Raw genomic sequence first — 22,220 nt, forward strand, 5'->3', positions numbered from 1 at the left:
CCAGAGAATTTCTTAAATCCACACTGTTTCTACAAAGCATATGAGGCTAGGCATGTCTTCCCTAAGCATAAAGGTCCTTACAACTACTAAAGCAGATTTTCTGAATAGAGGTGCTATTAAACTAATAAAGAGGCTATTAAAATATAAGTACCTGTATCTCATTGCAGCTTCTTTTTCTGCCTGAAATTGAGGAACCAATTCCTTCTCCTCACTCAGCTACATTATAATTAATTAGTTTCAAAAACAGAGAACTCATAAGAGATTGACCTCAAACATAGACATGAATCACCCAAAGAAAATGTAACTTTTGGTCATTCAGAGAAGAATTAAAGTGATAGATGTCAGAACGTGAAGTTGCTCAGCCTTTCTTTACCATAGAGTACCAGGAATTTTGCAGCCCAGAAAACCAGACAAAACGTGAAACAACCCTTTTTTGAAGCAGAGGTGATCAAGAAGCCATAGATGCACATAATGAGAACTGCACATACATCTGTAACATGAGAGAAAACCCAAATACTTCTTTCTTTTTAAGCACCTATTGAATTATTTGACTTTAAGCTTATGCAAATAAACCAGCCATTAATGATTCAAACAAATTAGCTGTTAATAATACTACATTGATGTTACTGTGTTCTTACCGTCCACGTATTACCCAGCTGGGGACCAGTTGAACCAGCCACAGGAGATTATGGTGGTGACTGGAGAGTTCACTCACTGCCAGGCACAGCTCAGGCATCTTTAAAACAACAACAACGAAGAAATCTTGAAAATTACTGAAGAACAGATATTGTGACCATTTGTTTTATTTGCAGAGTAGACATCTACTCTCTAGAAACATACACAACAGAAGCATTAAAAGGAGTTGGGCTAATGAGAGATGACGTGCAGCAAGATATTTCTGTAGTTAAGTCTGGTAAATACGATGTGACAGTAGGTAGTTGAGATCAGATTGTTTTTTCATGACATTTTATCAGCTTATTACACTTTTTTCTTCATTCTTTCAGAGAGCCATTTTAAACATATAGCTATATTAGTAAATACAAGATTAAGTTCAATACAACAGGTCCCTTGCAGAAGAGGACAAGGACACAATGTCATGTGACAAAAACCCTCTTGGTGTATCCACCCACCTCCTAAATCTCACACAAAACCAAAGGTTCCCAATTTGTTCATATTACATTTTCAAGCAATTTTTTTTTTATATCAAGAAAAAAAAATGAAAACTTCAAAACAGAAGTTTCTTGAAAATTAAGTTGCAGTTCCATTGATCTAGTACAAGAAAATTACTTGTGACTAGTTACCTTTGTATCCCAGTCTTCTATGCTTATCAGAAGCTTTATGAAAAGGCACTGAAAATCTATCAAAGGAATTTGCTTCAACTGTTTCTCCAAGCTTATTTTAAATAGCAATAGAAGCAGCAGCAGTATTTCTTGATCAGTATATCCACCTTGAATTACCGTTGTACAGAAACCTAGAAACTTTAAAAGAAATAAAAAGCATTAAAATCTGAAATGGGTTTAGCTTCTTTTGAAGTATGATGAGAACTTAAGTCTTCCACCCCCACGTTAAAATGCGTCTCAGGTGATCTATTGTTCTTGTTGTGTACTAACATCTCCCTGGCCACCAGTAACTGCACTCTTTTTTTTTCTTTAATACCTGCTGGAGGCTCATCTTTTGAACGATGCCGATACTCCCTGGACATTACAGGAGCAGGAAAGATCTTTCTCCAACTGCACAGACAATCCTCATCTAACTGAACAAAAGACTGACAGACTTTATAAATATCCAAGTAATACCAAAAACATAAATCAAGAGAGATTTTTCCCCACCCAAGTAACAATGAGGCATGTGTGCATAAAAAAGAGCACAGATTAATCAGGAAATGTGCACTCTGTCTCTAGTGGAAATGCTCTGAGTGCTTCCTCTTAAACTAAGTGATTTTTATACTTAAAAGTCTCTAAGGAAGTGATGTGAGAAGGAATCAAATACTTCTACATGGAACTCTGAAATTGGTTATAAAGTCAGTATTTCACCATACAACCTCTAATCACAGAGAACTAGTCTGTGAAGGGTGACCAGGATGAATGATCCGAGGGCTGGAGCCCCTCTGCTGTGAAGACAGGCTGAGAGAGCTGGGGGTGTTCAGCCTGGAGAAGAGAAGGCTCCAGGGAGACCTTGTAACATCCTTCCAGTACCTGAAGGGGCTACAGGAGAGATGGGGAGGGACTCTTGGTCAGGGAGTGGAGCCACAGGATGAGGGGTAATGGTTTTCAATTGAAAGAGGGGAGATTTAGATAAGATATTAAGAAGAAATTCTTTCACAGAATCACAGAGTGATATGGGGTTGGAAGGGACCTCTGGAGATCATCCAGTCCAACCCCCTGCCAAAGCAGGGCCACCCAGAGCAGGTTGCACAGGAACGTGTCCAGGTGGGGTTTGAATGTCTCCAGAGAAGGAGACTCCACCACCTCCCTGGGCAGCCTCTTCCAGGGCTCTGCCACCCTCACAACAAAGAAGTTCCTCCTCATGTTTAGATGGAGCTTCTTATATTCCAGTTTGTGCCCATTTCCTCTTGTCCTGTCCCTGGGCACCACTGAAAACAGACTGGCCCCATACTCTTGACATCCTCCCTTTAAGTATTTATAGGGGTTGATCAGATCCCCCCTCAGCCTTCTCCAGACTAAAAAGATTTCCTGTGAGGGTGGTGAGAGCCTGGAAGAGGTTGCCCAGAGAAACTGTGGCTGCCCCATCCCTGGAGGGGTTCAAGGCCAGGCTGGATGGGGCTTGGAGCAACCTGGTCTGGTGGGAGGTGTCCCTGCCCAGGGCAGGGGGTTGGAACTGGATGATCTTTAAGGTCCCCTCCAGTATTCTATGATTCAAGCTACAGTCTCATGAGGCAGCATAAAACATACCACCCAACACCAACTCCCCTTCCCATTTCCACTGAACACCAAAATGGATCATTTCTTCTATGTGAGGGAGCAGAGGCTCTTGATAAAGTGCCACAGCTGGAAAAGGGAGGCAGCACAACCACGCAGCGGTGAGTGATGCCAATGGAAAGGAAGCTCTAAGGTTTGCAACAAGCCTCCTGGATGTGAAGCTGAAACACCAGGATAGCATCTCCTCATAAAACATTCCCAGGACTAGGTTAAAACCCCAGGCTTTTTGCTAAAATAGCAATAGGAAACAACAAAAAAAGACCCATCACCACCCCCTCAAAAAAAAAAAAACCAACCACCCAACACAAAACCCCTCCCACACTAACTGGAGGTTTTCTTACCTTAATCACATTAATTAAATTGTGTTCTGGTAGACTGGAAAAGGCTGGACTGGCACAGGTTAGGTCTCCTCTTGCCTGTTGTTTACTCACTGTTTCTTCCATCTCACTTCTAATAAGAAAGACACTAATCTGAGCTATAAATCAACAATTCTATGATTCTATAATTTAAAGGCTCTCAAAGGCTTATCTGCATCAAACTGAAGGAAAAAAACCCAACCCCTGCATGCTTCAAAATGCCTTCAAATCAAAACATTCCTCGGTTTCAGAGCATACACATCTATCTTAACTCGTGACTTAGCTAGAATTCTGCCCAGGTATTTTGGCAACAATTCCTGTAAACCTTCATTAAGAAAGTGCAGGACAAAGGACAATGCTCTGGTTTGCCAAATCCTTACCTGGTAGGCCTTGTTTAAAATTCTGGCTTATTTACTCTTATTAAGACCCGAGCTGAGAATTTAAAGAACAGTATGGCTTGATGGAAGGGAGAGGAAATAAAAGAAACCTTCCAATTCTACATTCTAAGCACAAGACTCGCTTTCATGGGATCTAAGCAATAAATATGAAAACACTTACAAAATATCACACTCATTAAAGCTGGGCTGAAGATGCTGCAATGGGAAGAGAGATCTAAAAGCAACACCCATATTGACAAAAGCAGCTGACACATCGGCCAGTGAAGGAATCCATGGTTTAGACTGTTCATCGCTGATGGAAGCTGCAAGTAAGAGACATGGAATGGATTACTCTTAAATCTAGTTCTTAGCATCAGTTCCTTCTTTTAAGGGAAACAAAGAAGCTCATCAACCTGTATCAATTCTACCAGCTCTCATCCCAGAAGAGCTGGTACACTGAACAACATGCTTATTCTCAGAATCATAAGGGGGAAAAATAAGGTAGCCCAACACAGTATTTTAGGTTAGGGAAACATCTTATCTATGGAACAGGTGAATTACTTAAAAGTTCCACCCATTTTCCCTCACAACTGTCTTCCATCACAAACTACAGAATAAGCAAGGAGGCAGTATCTACTTTTGAGAATACATAGATCACTGTCCTGTGCAGGTACAACTAAGGTGTTATCACAGTGCGACTGGAAGCAGAGCTAAATCAAACTTGAAAGCAGACAAGTTTTCTAGAACACAAGCATTAAACGTGGAATTCACTTATTTGACAGAAAGAAGAAAACAATGCTCACTGCAAAAAGGCCTGATTGTGTCTGAAAGCCTGAAAACCGTACAGAGGATTTTCTACAGGACACTAAGGTAGCAAGGTAACATCAAACTAGATGCAGTGTTTTCCAAGCAATGGCAGAAGTCACTAGAATTCTGAATTGGGTCCATTTTTTATCAAGACAAACACCTAAATGTAACGGAACATAACACTCAAGACACTATAGGTTCAATCTCAATGTTCAATTCAGTAAAAAAATGATAAAAACCATGCATCCTTAGTTAAACGCTGGATCAGAATGTCTCAGAATGGTTGAAAGTCTCCACAGTGGCAATTTTAAAGTTGTTAGACAACTTTTCAAGTGCAACTGTAACCTATGTGATCCTGCTCCAAGGTCAGTGATCTGCTGCCATCTCTCCCAGCCTTAATTCTTCAAATGTTCATTCATCAGCTTGAATCCTTCATTCAGAACCAAGCTTAATGCCAGCAGAGCACAAAATAAAGGAGGCTACGCTCCCTCTCATATCAGCTCATGAAATCACTTTGATTTCAAACAAGATTCAAAATATGCCATACCATTGGGACAGCCCTGAGCAAGTACTTCAAGAGAAGTGCATTACTTTAACGATGTTAACTGGCAGGCTTTAATGAATTAGTGACTTTTGGTGGATCTGAATGAAGACATGAAGAACATAAAAAAGGAATTTCTACTAGATAAGTATTTGATAAAGGAAGGCAAAACACACAAGATACAAGCAGCAGTGTGGGCTGAAGAAGATTCTTGAAAGTACTTTTGTGCAGGTCTATGATTCTTTTCACTTCTGCCATTGATCTGGAAGGTAAATACCTACAGCGCGTAACTATGAGAAAAACATCTTGGGTAAGACATTAAGCTATGAAATGAATGTCTATATCTTCCAAAGTAAAAGACAGAAAGGAGAGTAAAGCTTTTGAGCAGACTGGGCTCTTCTTCAGGTCAATTCTATTTATGAAATAACAGAAGTGAGTTTGAAAAGGCTGTGTACTGGATGCAGTGCTTTGCAAACACATGCCAGGACCACATCCTGTGGTACAGCTTGCACACACTATGGGAAGACCAACTCCTACCGTTTGTGCATTACGTAAATAACAGAAGAGCCTAAAATCATGCCAGAATCACAGAACAGAGCCTTTTACTTCCTCACCAATACCTTTCTATTCTTAACAGAAGGGAAATGCCTTCATTCAGGTGGTCAGTTTTCCATCCTTCATATACTCACCATTTTTTAGTGTTATCTCCATCAATCTGTCTAAAATCTGGGTGGAAACACAATAGTCAGGATGAACAGACATCATCTGCAGAGAGAAAAGGAGCTACATGTCAAACACCAAGTAGCACGATGGCATTAGTTTTCTTTTAATTAAAAAAAAATAGTAAACCAACTCTTTGGTAAAATAAAACAAAGCAACAGAAAAGACCCAACCCCAAAGACTCTAAAGCAAGATATTCCAAGGTGAACAGACTATTGTGAATATTGATTATTTAAAGCAGTGCACAGATGCTATGAATACTTTAAAATTAATTATTAGCAATATGAGAATGTTGTGACTCCACATGGAATCTGTTGGTCAATAAGAATGTACTGAGAGTTAAGAGAATGGAAAGTATCACATATCCCTTTGGAACCCATTTGCATCTGAGATCAAATTGAACTCCTTGATGAGGAGCAGGGGCAACAGAGTTAACTACAACCTTTCCCAGTCATGGGGAACTTGAATATATACAATACTAAACCAAAACCAATGAATTAGTTTTTCATAGAACTCTGTACTACAAAAACATGACTCTGAAGTAGAGTTCAGTTTTCCTGAAGCACTTCTCTAGCCCAGGAAAAGCCTCCTCTTCTTTTTCTCCCTCAAGTGCTGGAGAGTTTCCTGCCTGTAAGTGAGCTGAATTGGCTCACGCTTCCTCCTCATTAGAGGAACACCAGGGCTCACACAAGGGGTGGAAGGCAATTTTTTTACTGGCTTGGAGGGAAGGAACATAGAGAAACAAAATGTTTCCCTTTTGGCAAAAGCAGAAAGCCAGTCAGTAGATGCAGGCTGCAATTTGACACACTTTCTTTTTTGTTTCAGGCACAGTTTGAATGTAGTAAATAATAACAGAATGGAGACCGAAGAGAGGTGCATTTTTGTGAGGAACAGAACAAAAATTCCTGGTGATTTAGACATGGACACAGACATCTAGAAAGCAGACAGACACCACACTTCCTGTAAGAACACCTTCAGAGTTTTTCTTGAGCCATACTGCACTTCAGCCTTTTAAAATGAAAAATATCTGATCTTGTGGGCATCTCTGATGATTTACAAGGTGATATAGGTAGAAATTGTACTTTTGCATAGTGCAGCATGCTTAGAGATTTTTGTTTGGTTTTTAAGGGTGGAAGGAAATAAGACTAAAAATTGCTTGTTGTTTGGCCCACACTATTATATGCTGAGATCTGTTCCCACCTAGAGTGTACTGTGCCCTTTTCAAATGCAGTAACAGACATGAAGATGGACAGGGACACGCAGCTTTGCAGTAACTCAAAGTGTGGAGAAAAAACTACTCCTAGTGTTTTACCTCAAGGGACAATCATAGAATCAGAGAATTGTCTAGGGTGGAAGGGACCTTTCAGATCACCTCATCCAACCATCAACCTAACTCTGATAGAAACCATCACTAAATCAAAGCATTTCAGACTGGAGAGCAAATCAGAACTCAGAAAGAAAAGATATTTTTTTATTTAAAAGTTTGTTAAGCTAATGCAACAGATTCACAAACTTGTTCTGATTCTTCCTGCTACAACTGGCTTCCAGGAAGAATATTACACCTGCTCAGAGTAAAACTGTGTGAATAGTAGAGTCTTACCTGGAAAAGCCACTTGAGAATCGGTATGGGACACAAGATACAGCTGTAAGCAGAACTTAGAAAACCATTAACAGCTAAGGAGAGCTGCTGGGTTACACCAGAACTGTAGGACAAAGACAGGTGGGGGGAAAGAGGAGAAAAAAAACCATCAATTAGTGATTGAATCAGCACTTTCACAATAGTGTAAGAACTTCCCCGCCCCTCAGACCATCATCAACAGCAAACAGAGATCTGAACATCCAAAACAGATGTTACACCTATGCTCCTACCTATATAAAATACTATCGTAATTACACTTTATTTGTGATTTAGAACAAGTATATTTTTCTCCAGAACATCATACTCTATGATTTGAAACATCTGTATTAGTAGAGAATAACAGCTTCAAACAAACACTGATTTACATGGTTGGACTATAAACCATGATGCCTGTCTACCCAGCTGGGCTGCTCTGCTCAGCAAGACCAGTGAATAAGACTTTTTACTGTCCAATGGCTTTTACCAACACTTTTAGAAGAAAAGAGAAAAAACAAACAGCTTTGAAATGTTGACAATAATCTTTTAAATAAATATTTTGGCAAACCAATTAAGGTCAAACAGTGCATCTTACTGTGCAAGTTTGTGAGGTACAAAAGGTTACATTTGGAAGAACAGAAATTAGGTCATTTTTATTACTGAATTATTTTAGCTTGAGTCTTCTTTAGAAAATCAGGTACGTCAAAAGCAGCTGAATTGATGATTCCCAGTTCCCCACATACCCTTCTTTAGTCTCCTCTATTCTCAGTAGCTGCTACAACAGGTAGCTCTGTCCAGAGATCCGTGTCCTGACTTCTCCACGTGCCCTCTACCTGTCTGACTGAGCCAGTGGTGAGGAAGACATCCACGTGCCAACTGGACAGCCAGTACATGCCAGCTGTGCCAACTGGGAAGCATGCATAAGCAATTAAATCCTAATTGCCTTCTGGAAGGGATGATCTATTTAATTTTCATTCCTCTAGCCACTGATTGACAAGATACTTTTGAAGCTTCTATCTTTGTGATCTTCAAAACATTAATAGAGAGCCCTGAAGCCAAAGGAGTATATCACAAACATCTCTCCCTCAAGACATGAGGAGAAGCCACCCTCCTCCTCATCCTCACACCCACATATACAAAATCCCTTAAGATTAAATGAATTATCTCAGGTTCACTCATGCAAGTTTGGAATAAAACACCAACTGAAATAATGAGGATTTTTCAGGATTTGCACCTGTGGCATTAGGCACGAATTTGTCCAGCTCCTTGTAGCCCGACAGGCTCATAAATAGAGAACACCAATCCTGAGAACAGTTGTTTATATACATACAGCTGCTCTGCTGGCCCAGTGACTGAATCTAACAGATGTCAGCAATCTGGACTGTCTGCAATCCTCCTCAGGTGGAGCCTGAGCCCCAGCCCATTCCGGATGGAAACACCTAAGAGACTGCCAGCAGGACAGGAGGTGACACTGGCAGGTCACAAATCAGGTCACCTCAAAGGTCCTCTTTCTGTCTCGGGATAGCTAAGCTTTTGCTCGTTATAACATTTCACTTCTGCATTTGTCTGCCCCAAACTGGCCAGATTACCAACAGTAGCCCAACACAGTACAGAGATATGGAAGAGGCCAGAACAGCTATTTTTTCCCCTTATGTCTCATTTAAGATGTTTTTCAGGAATGCCAAAGGAGAAAAGAAAGAAGCTTCAAGCAACATTTCACTATTGTGTAAAGTTAACCTGAAAGGAGAGTGCCAGGGAAAGGGAGTCAGCCTTGCCTGCTTAGTAAGACACAGCTCATTTGCATGCAAAGACATTATTTCATCTTACAAACTGCTAACACTGAAGAATGTCGTACAAGCACACAAGGAGTGAAGAAGATATTCTTACCTGAGAAGGAGCTTTTCTATAGGATTCCGAGGGATGAAATGAAAATTCCTCAAGCCAAGGTTATGTTGACTGAAGATTTTCCCAGAGGTCGATAAATCAAATATATCTTCTCCAGGGTGGTAGTCAGGTATAGCATCAGCTATTACTGAAAACTTCTTTATAAATGCCCTGTAAAATGCAAAAGTGCTTTTAGGAGTTTAAACATGGAGAGGCCCATTGTCTGGGTGAGACAGTTATTTCCAGATGAACACGTCAGCCTTACGTGAAAGCTGAATTGTTAACATACAGTAGTGTCCAAGAAAAATCCACCCAAACCCAAAAGATGATAAAAAAGGTTCGCATTAATTCTATTAACAACAAATGCTAAAAACACGGATGACAAAAAAAAGGCTAGAAAAGCAAAGAACTAGATTTAATTGGGAAGGACCTGTGCTCTTCTGAGAGGTCTTCATCTCCACGGGCATTCTCATCGTCTCCATCTAAAGAATCAGTTTCCCTCCTTTGGATGTCTTCCTGTAGCTGCTTTTCTAGTTCATCTACCCTGAAACAACAGCAGCAGCAGAACATCTGATCACCATTTACTGTTTACAAGAGGAGAAAACAAAACTTAAGCTGTGAAAGTGACGCGAGGAGTCAGTAGCCAATTATGCACCACAAAAGCATGTGAGACATCACATCTGGGCAGAAAGCAAGCACCTGCCTGTTCCAAGACAGAAAGGGGATGTTTCCCAAAGCCTAAGGAGTTTCCACCAGCACATCCCATCGGTAGTTTATCAGGGACAAAAACACTCCACCAACTTCTGGGAGAATTTTTTGCAATCGCACAAAACTTTCAATCTTCTGGATGGTTTGTTGTGTGGGTTTGTTTAGTTTTAAACATCATCCTAGTATTTTCTTTATGAAATAGTATTAGTTCTAGGAGCATTCACTACTCCACAGTCAGTCAGCCCAGAGTTATAGGGTCAGATTCTTTACTAAAAGCAGTTAATCACACACATAGACCCATCACCACCACTTACCCACAGACCACATCACACTTTCTACCCCAAAGACCTTTTGGGAGAACACTCATTAGTTGTGTTCACTCAGCTGTGTAACGACTCAGACACCAACAGCCCACACAACTTTGGAAACCAAAACTCAGCTACAAATGCCTTTGGAGCAACCAGGACAGTCGGGCTACACAAATACTTCTCCTTCACGCCCCAGCAGCAGCTGCCAGCTGGCTCAGTGACCGACAACGAGGGCACCAGGAAATTTAGTCCCGTTCTTAAGGGCTGGGCAGACCCATCACAAATCACTCATTATTGCTTGGAAGGAGCCCCTCGTTCAGCTTTTACAGAGGAGCTGCACTTGTGGATCCATCAGATGTCAGGCTGGTGGCATCAGCTGGCAAAGCTTAGCTTGTTCCTACCCAAACTCCATCAGCTTCAGGGAGACAAGGTGAATCTAAGCTTCGACAACTCCATCCCCAAATTTGCAAAGCAGCTCTAAGAAACAAACCTTTTAGATTCTGCTTTCTCCTTCAGGAGATTTTCTAAGCTGTTCACATACGACACCTGGCTAACAACAGGAGGCTTAGAAAGCTGTAAATGAAACAGGAAGAAATTAGAAAAATACCACAAGCTATCAATTCATTCAGTTAGACAATAAACAAAATAAAATAGAAACCTCTTCCCGTTCTAATGACAACAAACAAAACAACACACAAAGAAACTCTTAACCACTAGCAGAACTGGTTTTGTTTTTCAGCAGCCAGTGTTTCATTCAGGTAGTAGCAGACAACAGATTTGAAATCTTTTATGGCCATGATTCAGTTCTTTGGACAAGAAGTGCCTTTCTGACACCACCTTCTATAAATTGCATGTCTCTTACAAGTAACGAAGCTTTTTCCATGAGCTCCTTTGTTTTAGGAGAACACAATTAAATTTGAGCATACCCTCTCATTGGGGATTTTCTATTAACCAAAGGTAACAGAATTTAATTTAAGAAGTTAGTGTCCACCTTGTAATAAAAATACAGCATTAATTTTTCGTATTCAGATATATCTGGCAAATATAACAGGCAGCGTGACTTTGAGAAGTGAAGACCTCTATTTCATAATCTAGTTAGTGTGTCTAAAACTGTTTTTGTATATTTAAATAACTGAGGAATCAAGACTTTATTCCAATATGCACATATGCCCCTTCTTCCAAGACTAAAGAATGCTAGTAAACACAAAAACCATGGCAATGGAAATTTTGGGATAGTTCTTAACTGTTTTGTCTCACTTAGCCATTAATTATGCAGAAACAGGATAGGCCAAACGTTGTGGTCACATACATGTGGTCACATGTCACATGGTCACATTTGATCTAGGCTGCATCTGTTTATCAGTCTTAGTCATTAATTACGTTGGTTAAGATCGTGGAATACGTACGTAACCACACAAGTCTGATTTATAACTTGCTTGCATAAGGAATTGTAAGGAGAGAGAAAATAATTACAGCTGTTCCACATCTGCCTACGGAGATAGGAACTCAGTCAACAAATAAACAGTTTCAGAGATTTAAGAACAGGAGGAGAGGAGGACAAGAGTACTTAAGCAGGGATTCTGCTGCTTGGTTTCTACTGCAGAAGATGGCTGTGGGCTGACAGCTTGTTCGCTTCCTGACCCAGTGACGCAGGCAAGTGAATGAGAAGAGCAAAAGCAAGAAAACTCGTGGATGGAGATAAAGACAGTGTAATTAGTGATGGAAGAGGGGATAAAGGGGGAAAACAAAACGTGGTGCAATCACTCAGCATCTCCCACACACAGAAGGATGCCCAGCTACACTCCAAGTAACAGCTCAGTAACGTGCCAGACCAACTCCCCCTGCTTGGTGTTTATGAGCATGACACTATGTGGCATGGAATATATCCCTTTGGATATCTGGAGCCAGCTACCCAGGTATTAATTATCTCTGTGGCTTCTCAAAATTAAAAACTGTTCAGGAAACTGATGGGTTTTTTTTCATAGAATCATAGAACAGTTTGGGTTTGAAGGGATCTTGAAGATCATTTAATTCCACCCCCCCTGCCCTGGGCAGGGACACCTCCCACCAGACCAGGTTGCTCCAAGCCCCATCCAGCCTGGCCTTGAACCCCTCCAGGGATGGGGCAGCCACAGCTTCTCTGGGCAACCTCTGCGAGGCTCTCACCGCCCTCACAGCAAAGAATTTCTTTCTGGTATCTCATCTAAATCTCCCCTCTTTCAATTTAAAACCATTACCCCTCGTCCTATGGCTCCACTCCCTGACCAAGAGTCCCTCCCCATCTCTCCTGTAGCCCCTTCAGGTACTGGAAGGCCGTTAGAAGGTCTTCCTGGAGCCTTCTCTTCTCCAGGCTGAAAGCCCCCAAATGGGAAGAAAACCCATTCCAACAGGTCCATGTCCTTCCTGTGCTGAGGACTCCAGAGCTGGACACAGCACTCCAGGTGGGGTCTCACCAGAGCAGAGCAGAGGGGTAGAATCCCCTCCCTGTCCCTGCTGGCCACGCTTCTCTTGATGCAGCCCAGGATGCAGGTGGCTTTCTGGTCTGCCAGTGCGCACTGCCGGCTTGTGTCCAGCTTAGTAGCTATTCAGCTTTTTGAAATCCCTTCTAAAATATATCCAATTTCCATGAAATTCAACCTCAGAGAAAGCCTCACACTTACAAATCAAGAACTCACCCACAGATTTCCTGCAATCACTGACTGTGAGAAGGATGTATCACTGGAGTCTAGCACACAGACCTCTCAACATCTAGATCAACTTCCTCTAGCTAACTTCAACTCAGACAAGTCTTGCCTGATCAGGAAAATTAAAACATTAGACTCCACACATCTTCTGAATGTAACCTCCTGCCTTTTTCTTTTGGGCAAAAAAAGCGAAAACAGAATTCCTAAAAAGCACCAAAGGCATAGAGCAAATGCAATCCACCTGCAGGGACCATCTTTCAACAATTGCAAGGGCAAGCACAGCAACAAGCACACTCTTCCTCTGACTTCCCTGCACTCCACAGCATAGGACACTTAAACTGAGTAACCAGGTTTACAGGCAAGTGACTCTCAAGTTTTCATGCACTATGAATAAAAGAAAAAAATCATATAAAAAAATACAACATAACAAAGTTGATGCGATGCTTTTTTTGTTGTTTTTTAAGCACTTACATGAAGCTTCAGTAACGGACTCATGGTTTCCTGAGAAAAACTGTCAAGACAAGATTCCTCTGGGGTTCCTGCCTGTGGCTTGGGACTTGAAGAGAGAATTTCTTGCAGTGGCACAAATACTACATCATCGTCGTCGTCGTCGTCATCATCTAGACTGCATTCCAAATTCTCATCTTCACTATCAAAGCTGCTTTTTGATTTTCCATTCAACTTGGACTTGTCTGTACAGGTGCTTTCGGCGTTTAACTCTCCTGAGAGTTGTGAAGATGTATGGCCACTGTCCGTGCATCCTTCTTTAAAAGACAACGAACGGGGAACACTTTTACCAGTCTCTTCTGAGAGTGTGAGTTTCCCAGAACCTTCCGCTGAACAAGAATCAGAAGCGTTTTCTGAAGCCTTGTCTTTTGCTGTTGAAAAACTGTTGCCCGAGTGAATACTGTAAGCTTTATTGTGTGTGTGTCTTTCTGCTCTTTTCCCATCTTCCTCCTTCGTAGCATCCAATACCTGAGATAAGCCAGCATCCTGGAGATGAGATTCCACACCTTTTGTTTGTGTTAAGTGGTAGAGAGAAGGCAACACAGTACTTTTTTCCTGAGAAAAAGGAAGTGACTTTTCCAAGAAAAAGCATGAGTTAGCCACCTGCAGCTGATTCTCTTTGGTATCCACAGCAGTAATATGGTTATTTTTACCAGGACTATGTGCAGAATATGAAGATGACAAATCTCCAGAGGAACAATTCTTTTTCTCATTTTCATCACTTGAGTTGAGGTATTCCTCCGGAAGAGCAGAATCATACCTAGGTAGAGCAGCAGCCTCCATTAGTTGCAGGACGTTACCGCAAGTAGACTTTAAAAGGATATTTTTTACAAAGTCAGACCTCCTATTTTTGCATTCTGCGGACGATCCACTAAAAGCAGGGTCGTTCAAAAGTGATAGTTCAGGTTGATTCGAGCTGTCTGCATCCACACTCGTGGCAGCACGTTTCCTTTTCCCAGGAAAGTCTATTTGTTTGGATTGCCCAGAAGATATCTTGGATGTAAGGCAGCGTGAAGGAACAGGCTGGCTCTTCTGCATCTCAGATGACATTCCCAGTCCATTTGGAGATGCCTCATGTTTTGAAACCTGCTTTGGTTGAGATGGGTCATCTATGAAGTGTTTAAGAAAAAAAAATGTAAACCACTGTTGTCACATTTAAAACATAATTAAAAAAACACCCCAGAACCATAACAGCTGACCCTTTAAAAAACTAACTTCTGTTTTTAAGTCATAGTTGACTGACATTTTTATCACAAACTACAACACTCCCATTCTGCTTGAACACAGTGGACCACAACTAATATTTAGCTGATACTGTTATGTTATTATTTTAACTAGTTTGGAAATGAAATTAAATCCTTTTATTTTAAAGCAACTCAGTTGCCACTGTAGAACACTTTCCTATACACAGGAATCAATCAATCTTTGGAAACAGACAATAGCCCAGTTGAGGTACAGGACTGGAGGAAAGTTTCTGTAATTACATATACAATTATAAATAACGAACAGTATGAAAAGTGTTTTGGAGATACTGCAATAATTTAAACAGCACTCATGAAAAAGCATCCAGAAAACTGGGCTCCCCAGTTCAAGAGGGACAGGGAACTGCTGGAGAGAGTCCAGCGTAGGGCAACAGAGACGATGGAGGGGTTGGAGCATCTCCCTGATGAGGAAAGGCTGAGAGAGCTGGGGCTCTTCAGCCTGGAGAAGAGAAGGCTGAGGGGAGACCTTCTTCATGCTGACAAGTCTCTAAAGGGGGGGTTTCTACTGCTTTCTACTCATGTGAGTTTTTTATGCTGTTCTACCCATCGTCGAAAAAAACTATGTGGTTAAAAGGGACAAAAAAGGAGCAAGAATACCAGCTGAACTTGGTTCAACAAGAATGTTCTTGTTGGATTAAGCTGAAAGGCAGAATTAGTTAACCACCACAATGAATGTGGATTTTGCAAAATGCAAGAGAAACCATGAAAATAATAATGGATTAACGGTTTAAGAGAAAGAAAAATCATTACTTCTAATGAAGTTACAATGTTTTTCACTAAAATCCCAAATTACTTTTAAACCTCTTCAAGCTTGCTATAAATTAGATATGACCTTGACTAAACAGCAGCCTTTTTTGAGAAAGAGAAGACAGAAAAATGTAACTTCAAGAAAAAAAAAAAGCCATTAGAGACACTAAATGATGAACCCGACTGTTTAATCAATTCCATGTTATCAGCACTACTCCTACCTGAGGCGGTCTCCCTTGAACCAGAACACGGTATTTTTCTTAAAGGACATCCGTTTCCCTAAAAGTAAAGATGGAGAAAATAAAAGAGTTAATTGCATACTTTTTAAAACCAGGACACTGACATCTTGAGCCAAGTGTTGAACCCAACACAGACTCAGTTCCGCACCCCCCCAGAAATATACTTCATTTCAAGACAAACTTAAAACACAGCTGCAAAGATCTCAACAAAAGGACTCTCCACAACCCAAATTTTATATCTTTTCTGCAGATTGGCCTCCAGTTCTAAATCTCTCCACTTTTATGGCCAGTAGCCACTTGTGTCCCTGGCCTATATGGCAACATAGACCACCTGGCTTTCCTCAAACAAGTATTAGGAACTTAAATAACAAAATGACAGAAAGCACAGACAAGCAAATACAGAGGGAGGGGTGCTAAGGAGAAAAGGGAATACAAGCTAAACAATCTTCTCTTCCCATTCATAGCACATTATGGAGGCACATATAACCATCTTCCCTGTAAGTAACAAGCAATCTTTTAAAGGATTTTCTTGGTTGGTAAAAAAAGTGAATATAATTCAACCTGTAATGAAATACGTACTTAATAGGATCATTCCCACCTCTATCTAAATACTGTGGCTGAAGTGCATAAACCTGAATGGCTATTAACTGCAGCTTCTAACTAGCAGAAGTTTGCCAGGCTGTTCTTACACTACATTGTAAGAAAACACAAGGTTATAAGACATTTAGGATAAACACCCTTTTTCTACAAAATACAAGTTACAATTTCCATTGCACTTCCATCCTTGCATCTAACCTAGAATACCTCTGCTGCTTTTAAACTGGGATTTCTCATTTATCATAAACTCATTAAGAACTGCCTTAGCAAGCATAACCTAAAATTTACAAAGGAATAGCAAAAGAGCATAAACTTTTTTTTTAACATCTGAAAAATGCAGCACCAAGAATCTCATCCTATGTTGAAAAAGAAAAAAATATTTTTAAAAATATCACATGCACAACAGGTCCCTGATTTTCACCTTTAAGGACTCTTTCAAACACACCTGATGTGATACACTTGTTCCTGAGAATGGCTTTACAGGCTTAGATTGTTTCATTCTATGTTTCTTCCGCTTCCTTTCTCTGCGGAGAGCTTCCAGTGACAACCGAAACTCAGAGTCAGCTGGAATGCAAGGAAATTTCATGGGAAGACCGGGGTTTTGGCACAGAGATGTGCTGTTCACAGTGCCATTATTTCTAGCACAGGCTTTTCGAGTATCAGCTTCCGGTGAAACCCATTTGTCAGAGTCTGAACTAGTGTCTTCTAGAGCCATACAGTCAGTTTCCTGTTCCCAACTATTTCCACAAGAAAAGGGTGCTCTTGTTACACTCAGACACTTCTCATTTCTTTCCTGTTCTGACTTGAGAGCTTTATCTTTTTTGGCCAAGAGCGAGCTGCGAGACCCTGCAGGAATAAGGATCTTTCGAATCGCAACTTTTGGGTACAACGAGCTCAGTGCCTTGCATGCTCTGCTAGTCTCTAAAATCTTTACACTGTCCTTTTTCTCCTTAATTCCTCTGCAAAAGGCATCTACCAGAGGACTTGTGTTTGGTGTTTGGTCTGGCATCTTTTTTCTTCTGACCTTCTTTGGAGAAGATGCTTTATTTTCAAAATGCTCAGCGCATAAAACTGACAGGCCGATTCCTGCATCTTTTACATTTCCTCTGTCCGGTGAGCCCAACACGGTTCTGTCCTTATGGCCAAGGTCTGAGAGAGAAAAGAAAAGACAAATCATTCACAATCATAATATTGGGAAAAAAAATATATCTTATTGGACTACACTACTTGATATTTTATCCATCACATGCAATCTGAAGTTAATTTACTTAATTATTTAGTTTTGCTAGTGCCATGTGATTTATTTTGTATCAAAGAATTTCATGGTCTATGTCACAGCTTCAGTTGTTATAAACAATCTAGCTTAAGCATGAGACAGTACCTTGAAATAGTAATTACATCATTACTTAAAGAAATAAATTTTAATAGGAAGTTAACATTTTCAGTTACATTATTGGAAAAAATCTCAAATGTCCACATTTTGACATATTTGGTAAGCTATACTCATCATATTGCTGCTCCAATTTGGAACAGGATTGGATATGCTTCTGCTCTCATATAAATGTCTTCCATTTAAAAAACCCCATATAATTACCTTGGTTTAAAACTGGTTTGAAGAACTCTGTAATGGTCTGGTTTCTGAAGAGAAAACATAAATTTATATTTTTAAAAGAACAATATCTAAATACCCATACAGTGACTACTGATAAAATTAAAGTGCTGTAATTTCTACAGATATTTTTTTTTTAAATGGCAGCAGCTCTAATTTCTCCTAGCTATTTCTGTAAGATGAGAGAAAGCATCATCATCCTCATCACCTTGTAGCCTTCACTCTTGTTTGGCTAATGAAGCCAAGCTGTCAGCTTCCTCCCTCTTTATCATCCTAGTAAGTCTTAAATCAGGCTTTCAGCTTAAATTAAGCTTTCAGAAACTGGACTTATCTCACCTGTGTCCAGTATTCTAGATGAGAACTCACCAGTACCTTACATGATGGTGTTAACAACCTCCTCATCTCAACTGTCAACACTTTGACTTGGTAACTCCTACTGCATTTTTTTAAGGTGTTAGTAAGCAGCTGGCCTTATCAACACCATACTATTACCAGACTTCTTATTACCTGCTCTGGTGGGAGGTGTCCCTGCCCAGGGCAGGGGGGTTGGAACTCAATGATCTTTAAGGTCCCTTCCAACCCAAACCATTCTGTGAGTCTATAATTCTCAGCAGGAACTCGTACCACCACTGCCACTTCACAAAATACACACGTCTGCAGCTCCCTCCCAGCACACATCACAGGCATCTTCTGGCTTCCAACAGAAACAGCTGACAACCATCTTCATTTTTACACAACAAGTTAATTAATGGCTTTAAATTGGAGGTATTTTCCCTGGTAAGAATAAGTGGGACGTGAGAACACCAAGGCATTTCTCCGTGACAGAATGTCACTTCTAAAAATGGGCAGATTGTCTGAGTAACCTTCAATGTGACCATTAAAAGTACACGAAGAACTCTGAACTGGCTATCTTCATCTTCTGCCGCAGAGCAAGTAAGTTTACTAACGACTTCAAGGCTATGCTTGTGCCTCTTTTGGAAGTGTCTCTTCAAGTTCCAACAAGATACTGGTGTGAGAAAGCAAGAATAATACACATTTGTTCAAGATCACTTTCCAACTTTTGTAATCTTTCTGTGCCTTCCAAAACAAAGCTCTATCGTTATTCTCTGCGTAACAGCGATTACAAAGGCAACACTTATTTATTTGAAGATAACATATTCAAGCATCCGTACGTGACTCTGCTTTCACAGACTCAAGAACCATTTTTGAAGCTCAGGCCGGAAGAACCCACTGCTCACCGGTTCAAACTAAACCTGGATTTCATTTTGAATCTTTCTGTAAGCTTGTTACTTTCACTTTTGCATTTTCTAACATGGCTTCTGCTTTTTTAGCACTTACCTGAGTACAAACAGCTGTTTATAACGCGGTGATACTTCTTTAATCAGGCTGCCAGTAAGCAGTGATGTTTGAGAATACTGTCACTCCATGAAAAGCCACCCGTAATCAGAATATGCCAAATTCATAAAACTGTCTTTTTGACTTATCAAAGAGACCAGAAAAACTACTTGCCAAAAGACTACTTGCCTCTGATCCGTCCCAGCTTCATTTGACGTGGGTCAAGATATGCCCATTCTCCCCACAGGCTGGAGCAACAGGGTCCCCAAATTTCAGTTCGACAGAAGAATCAGAAGACTAAACTGCAGATTTATTCACCGTTATGGCTGTTGCTGAGTGATTTGTCCTCGTGCCCCAGACCACCTCCCACTCGCACACCCTGACCTCACCTTCCCACAGCACTTGCTCTCTCCACCTTGCATTCCTCAGGGCACTCCCAAGGCTCGTCACTGCTCGAGCAGCTGCAAAATCACCCCGTGCCCACAACTTCCTGCACTGCCTGTCTTTCCAAAACCCTGCTATTTTTCTAATTAAGCAACCGGACTTCCTCCTTCTAGGTTAAAGCCCCATCTGCAATAGCAACCACCGTCAGCAGCCCAAATGCCATCTTCAGTTGAAACCTCTCAGATTTCTCTCTATGTTGAAGTCTTGAAGACAAACCAAACCCAAAGCTTTCTGCTCACTTTTTCTCCTTTCCGCAGCCAGTGGTTTCCAACAACTGCTCCCCTCCCTCCCACATCCACTGTCTCGCTGCTGTATCCATTTGCTGCCTTTTATTTTAAGTGCAATAGCTTAAAAACAAAATTCACGTTTGTTCCGTGATTATACAAAGCCTTGTATAACACAACTGAGAGACTGGAGGCACTACCACTGGGGAAAAAAAAAAATAAAAGGTTTTAAAAAAAACCTCTTTTTCCCCCCATGATAAAGTTTAGCTTGAGCAGAGAGCGTTTTGTCTTTGATTATTTGTTTTAAAAGTGCTTATCCACTGACATTTTCTACTTTGCAGTCTACTGCTTTTTGGAGGAACAAGGGACAGGAACTGTCCAACTAAAACAGAATAATAATATCTCTACTGTATCTCAGACAAGGAAGTGTACTAGAAGCTTTTAAAAAAAGCAAAGGTTGAAAATAAAGGAAGCATGTGAGATAGTACAAGGAGGAACATGAGAAAGTACTGGGCTTTCAAACCTGCTTCTCTTATATATATGGAAGTACAAAAAGAACATGTGAACAGGACCGTAACTGTTCACAGGAGGATTTTCACTATTGTTTTAATAAGAGGTCAAATAGCCCTAAAAGGATGAGGAACTAATACGAGACATGAAAGTCAGTTGTTTAATGGATCTTCATCAACAGCTATATAGCTCTGGCTAATGCTTTTGAGCAAGATGCATTAATTCAGCAAAAAAAAAAAAATTTATCCAGGCTAAAAATTATTCCATCGTTTTGTGTGAAGTCTCATCTGAACTGAGACACCAGGGAGACACTAAAAAAACCCACAGAAGAAAAGGCAAAATCCATAAATACATGATCTCACTCGACAAAGGAAAAAGCTACACAACTAGGCGCTGCAGGTAACAGACCTTCCAGGTCTTTTAAGATTAAGGGCACAAAAGAGGGAGGGAGGAAATTCTCTTGCTTGTTTAAAAAGACCAAATTCCTTTAAAATTAAGTAGCATTTACAGCCACATCAGTGGTTAACTCCGGTTGGATAAAAACTGCTTTAAAAAAAAAAATCTGTTCTGGAAACACTAGCAATAGCTCAGAGAAAGCAAAGCCACACAATATAAGAATAAACTACAAGATGTAACTACATCTTTGACAAAATGGAGCATCTTGAAAAGCCTTGTAGAAATAACAACAACAACAAAGAAGAACAGTCTTTTACACAACCGCAGCAAAACCAAAGTAGTTTCACTTTCATGGGCAAGAAGCAACACAGAAGTGAAACTGAACTTTTACCTTCTCCCTTTCCTCCAAATACCAGGGCTATCAAAGATCAGCAGAAACCAGCAAAGTGAGGTGCTGCTAACAGCATAAGAAAAGTATGACTTGCCTCATACTGCAAAAAAACAGAACTTATTTAACTCAGCAGCCTCTGGAAAGCTTCATGAAGCCTTTGGCAGAATTTAGATTTCGAGCTGGTTGACAGGTTTGTCATGTCTAAAAACTTGTCACTGACCACCACTGGACCACCTCCTCGATGGAGACCTTGTCCTTCAGCACCGTTTGCGGTACAGTCCGCCACAGGAACACGCTTGACAGCAGACAACCAAAGTGACAGGTGACAACCAAAGCTCTCTCTCTCTTTACGGAATCACAGAATTGTCAGAGTTGGAAGGGACCTCTAGAGACCCTCCAGTCCAACCCCCCGGCCAAAGCAGGGTTGCCCAGAGCACATCACTCAGGAGCATCCAGGCGGGGCTTGAAGATCTCCAGAGAAGGGGACTCCACACCCTCCCTGGGCAGCCTCTGCCAGGGCTCTGCCACCCTCACCCCAAGGAAGTTCTTCCTCCCATTGGAGTGGAACTTCCCATGGTCCAGCTTGTGCCCGTTGCCCCTCGTCCTGTCCCTGGGAACCACTGGAAAGAGTCCGAGCTTTAGAGCTGAGCTGCCAGAGCCCTCCCAGCTCTACAGGTTTGCTGCCACCACCAAACACCAAGACGTGCGATGGGAAGACACACAGGCATGTAGGGGAGGACTCATGTGTTTTGAAGACACCAAGTCAGCACTTGGCCAGACATCTCCTTGGGTTTCTTTGTATCATAGAATCACAGAACGCTTAGAGTTGGAAGGGACCTTAAAGATCACCTAGTTCTAACGGGGGGTTTGGAACATGGGCAGGGACACCTCCTACCAGACCAGGTATGCTGCCCGGTTGCCTGGCAACTAGAAGCCGCCAAATAAAACATACAAACTACCATCGCCAGAGGAGAACCGGGGCCAGGAACCTCTTGGGGGGTGAGGCCAGGAACCTCGGGG

The 22,220-nt window shown here is 41.1% G+C and overlaps 1 protein-coding gene across 4 annotated transcripts in view; it reads right to left on the reverse strand.

Annotated features, from left to right (window-relative positions):
* SLF2 (SMC5-SMC6 complex localization factor 2) overlaps window positions 1-22,220 on the reverse strand; it is a 33,239-nt gene that overhangs the window by 8,083 nt on the left and 2,936 nt on the right. For 2 of the 4 annotated variants that reach the window (XM_014959886.1, XM_014959878.1), the window contains exons 2-14: window positions 17,886-17,929; window positions 17,316-17,440; window positions 15,677-15,734; window positions 13,411-14,555; window positions 10,746-10,828; window positions 9,670-9,783; window positions 9,243-9,410; window positions 7,341-7,443; window positions 5,710-5,785; window positions 3,854-3,995; window positions 3,281-3,389; window positions 1,302-1,478; window positions 639-736 (exon numbers count right to left, since the gene is read on the reverse strand). In XM_014959886.1, the coding sequence (XP_014815372.1) occupies window positions 639-736; window positions 1,302-1,478; window positions 3,281-3,389; window positions 3,854-3,995; window positions 5,710-5,785; window positions 7,341-7,443; window positions 9,243-9,410; window positions 9,670-9,783; window positions 10,746-10,828; window positions 13,411-14,496 (2,156 nt within the window). In that variant the 5' untranslated portion in view covers window positions 14,497-14,555; window positions 15,677-15,734; window positions 17,316-17,440; window positions 17,886-17,929. The other 2 variants (XM_014959870.1, XM_014959862.1) reach the window with 2 other exon arrangements.

The sequence above is a fragment of the Calidris pugnax genome, unplaced genomic scaffold, assembly GCF_001431845.1.
Source record: "Calidris pugnax isolate Ruff unplaced genomic scaffold, ASM143184v1 scaffold4, whole genome shotgun sequence".
Classification (NCBI taxonomy): domain Eukaryota; kingdom Metazoa; phylum Chordata; class Aves; order Charadriiformes; family Scolopacidae; genus Calidris; species Calidris pugnax.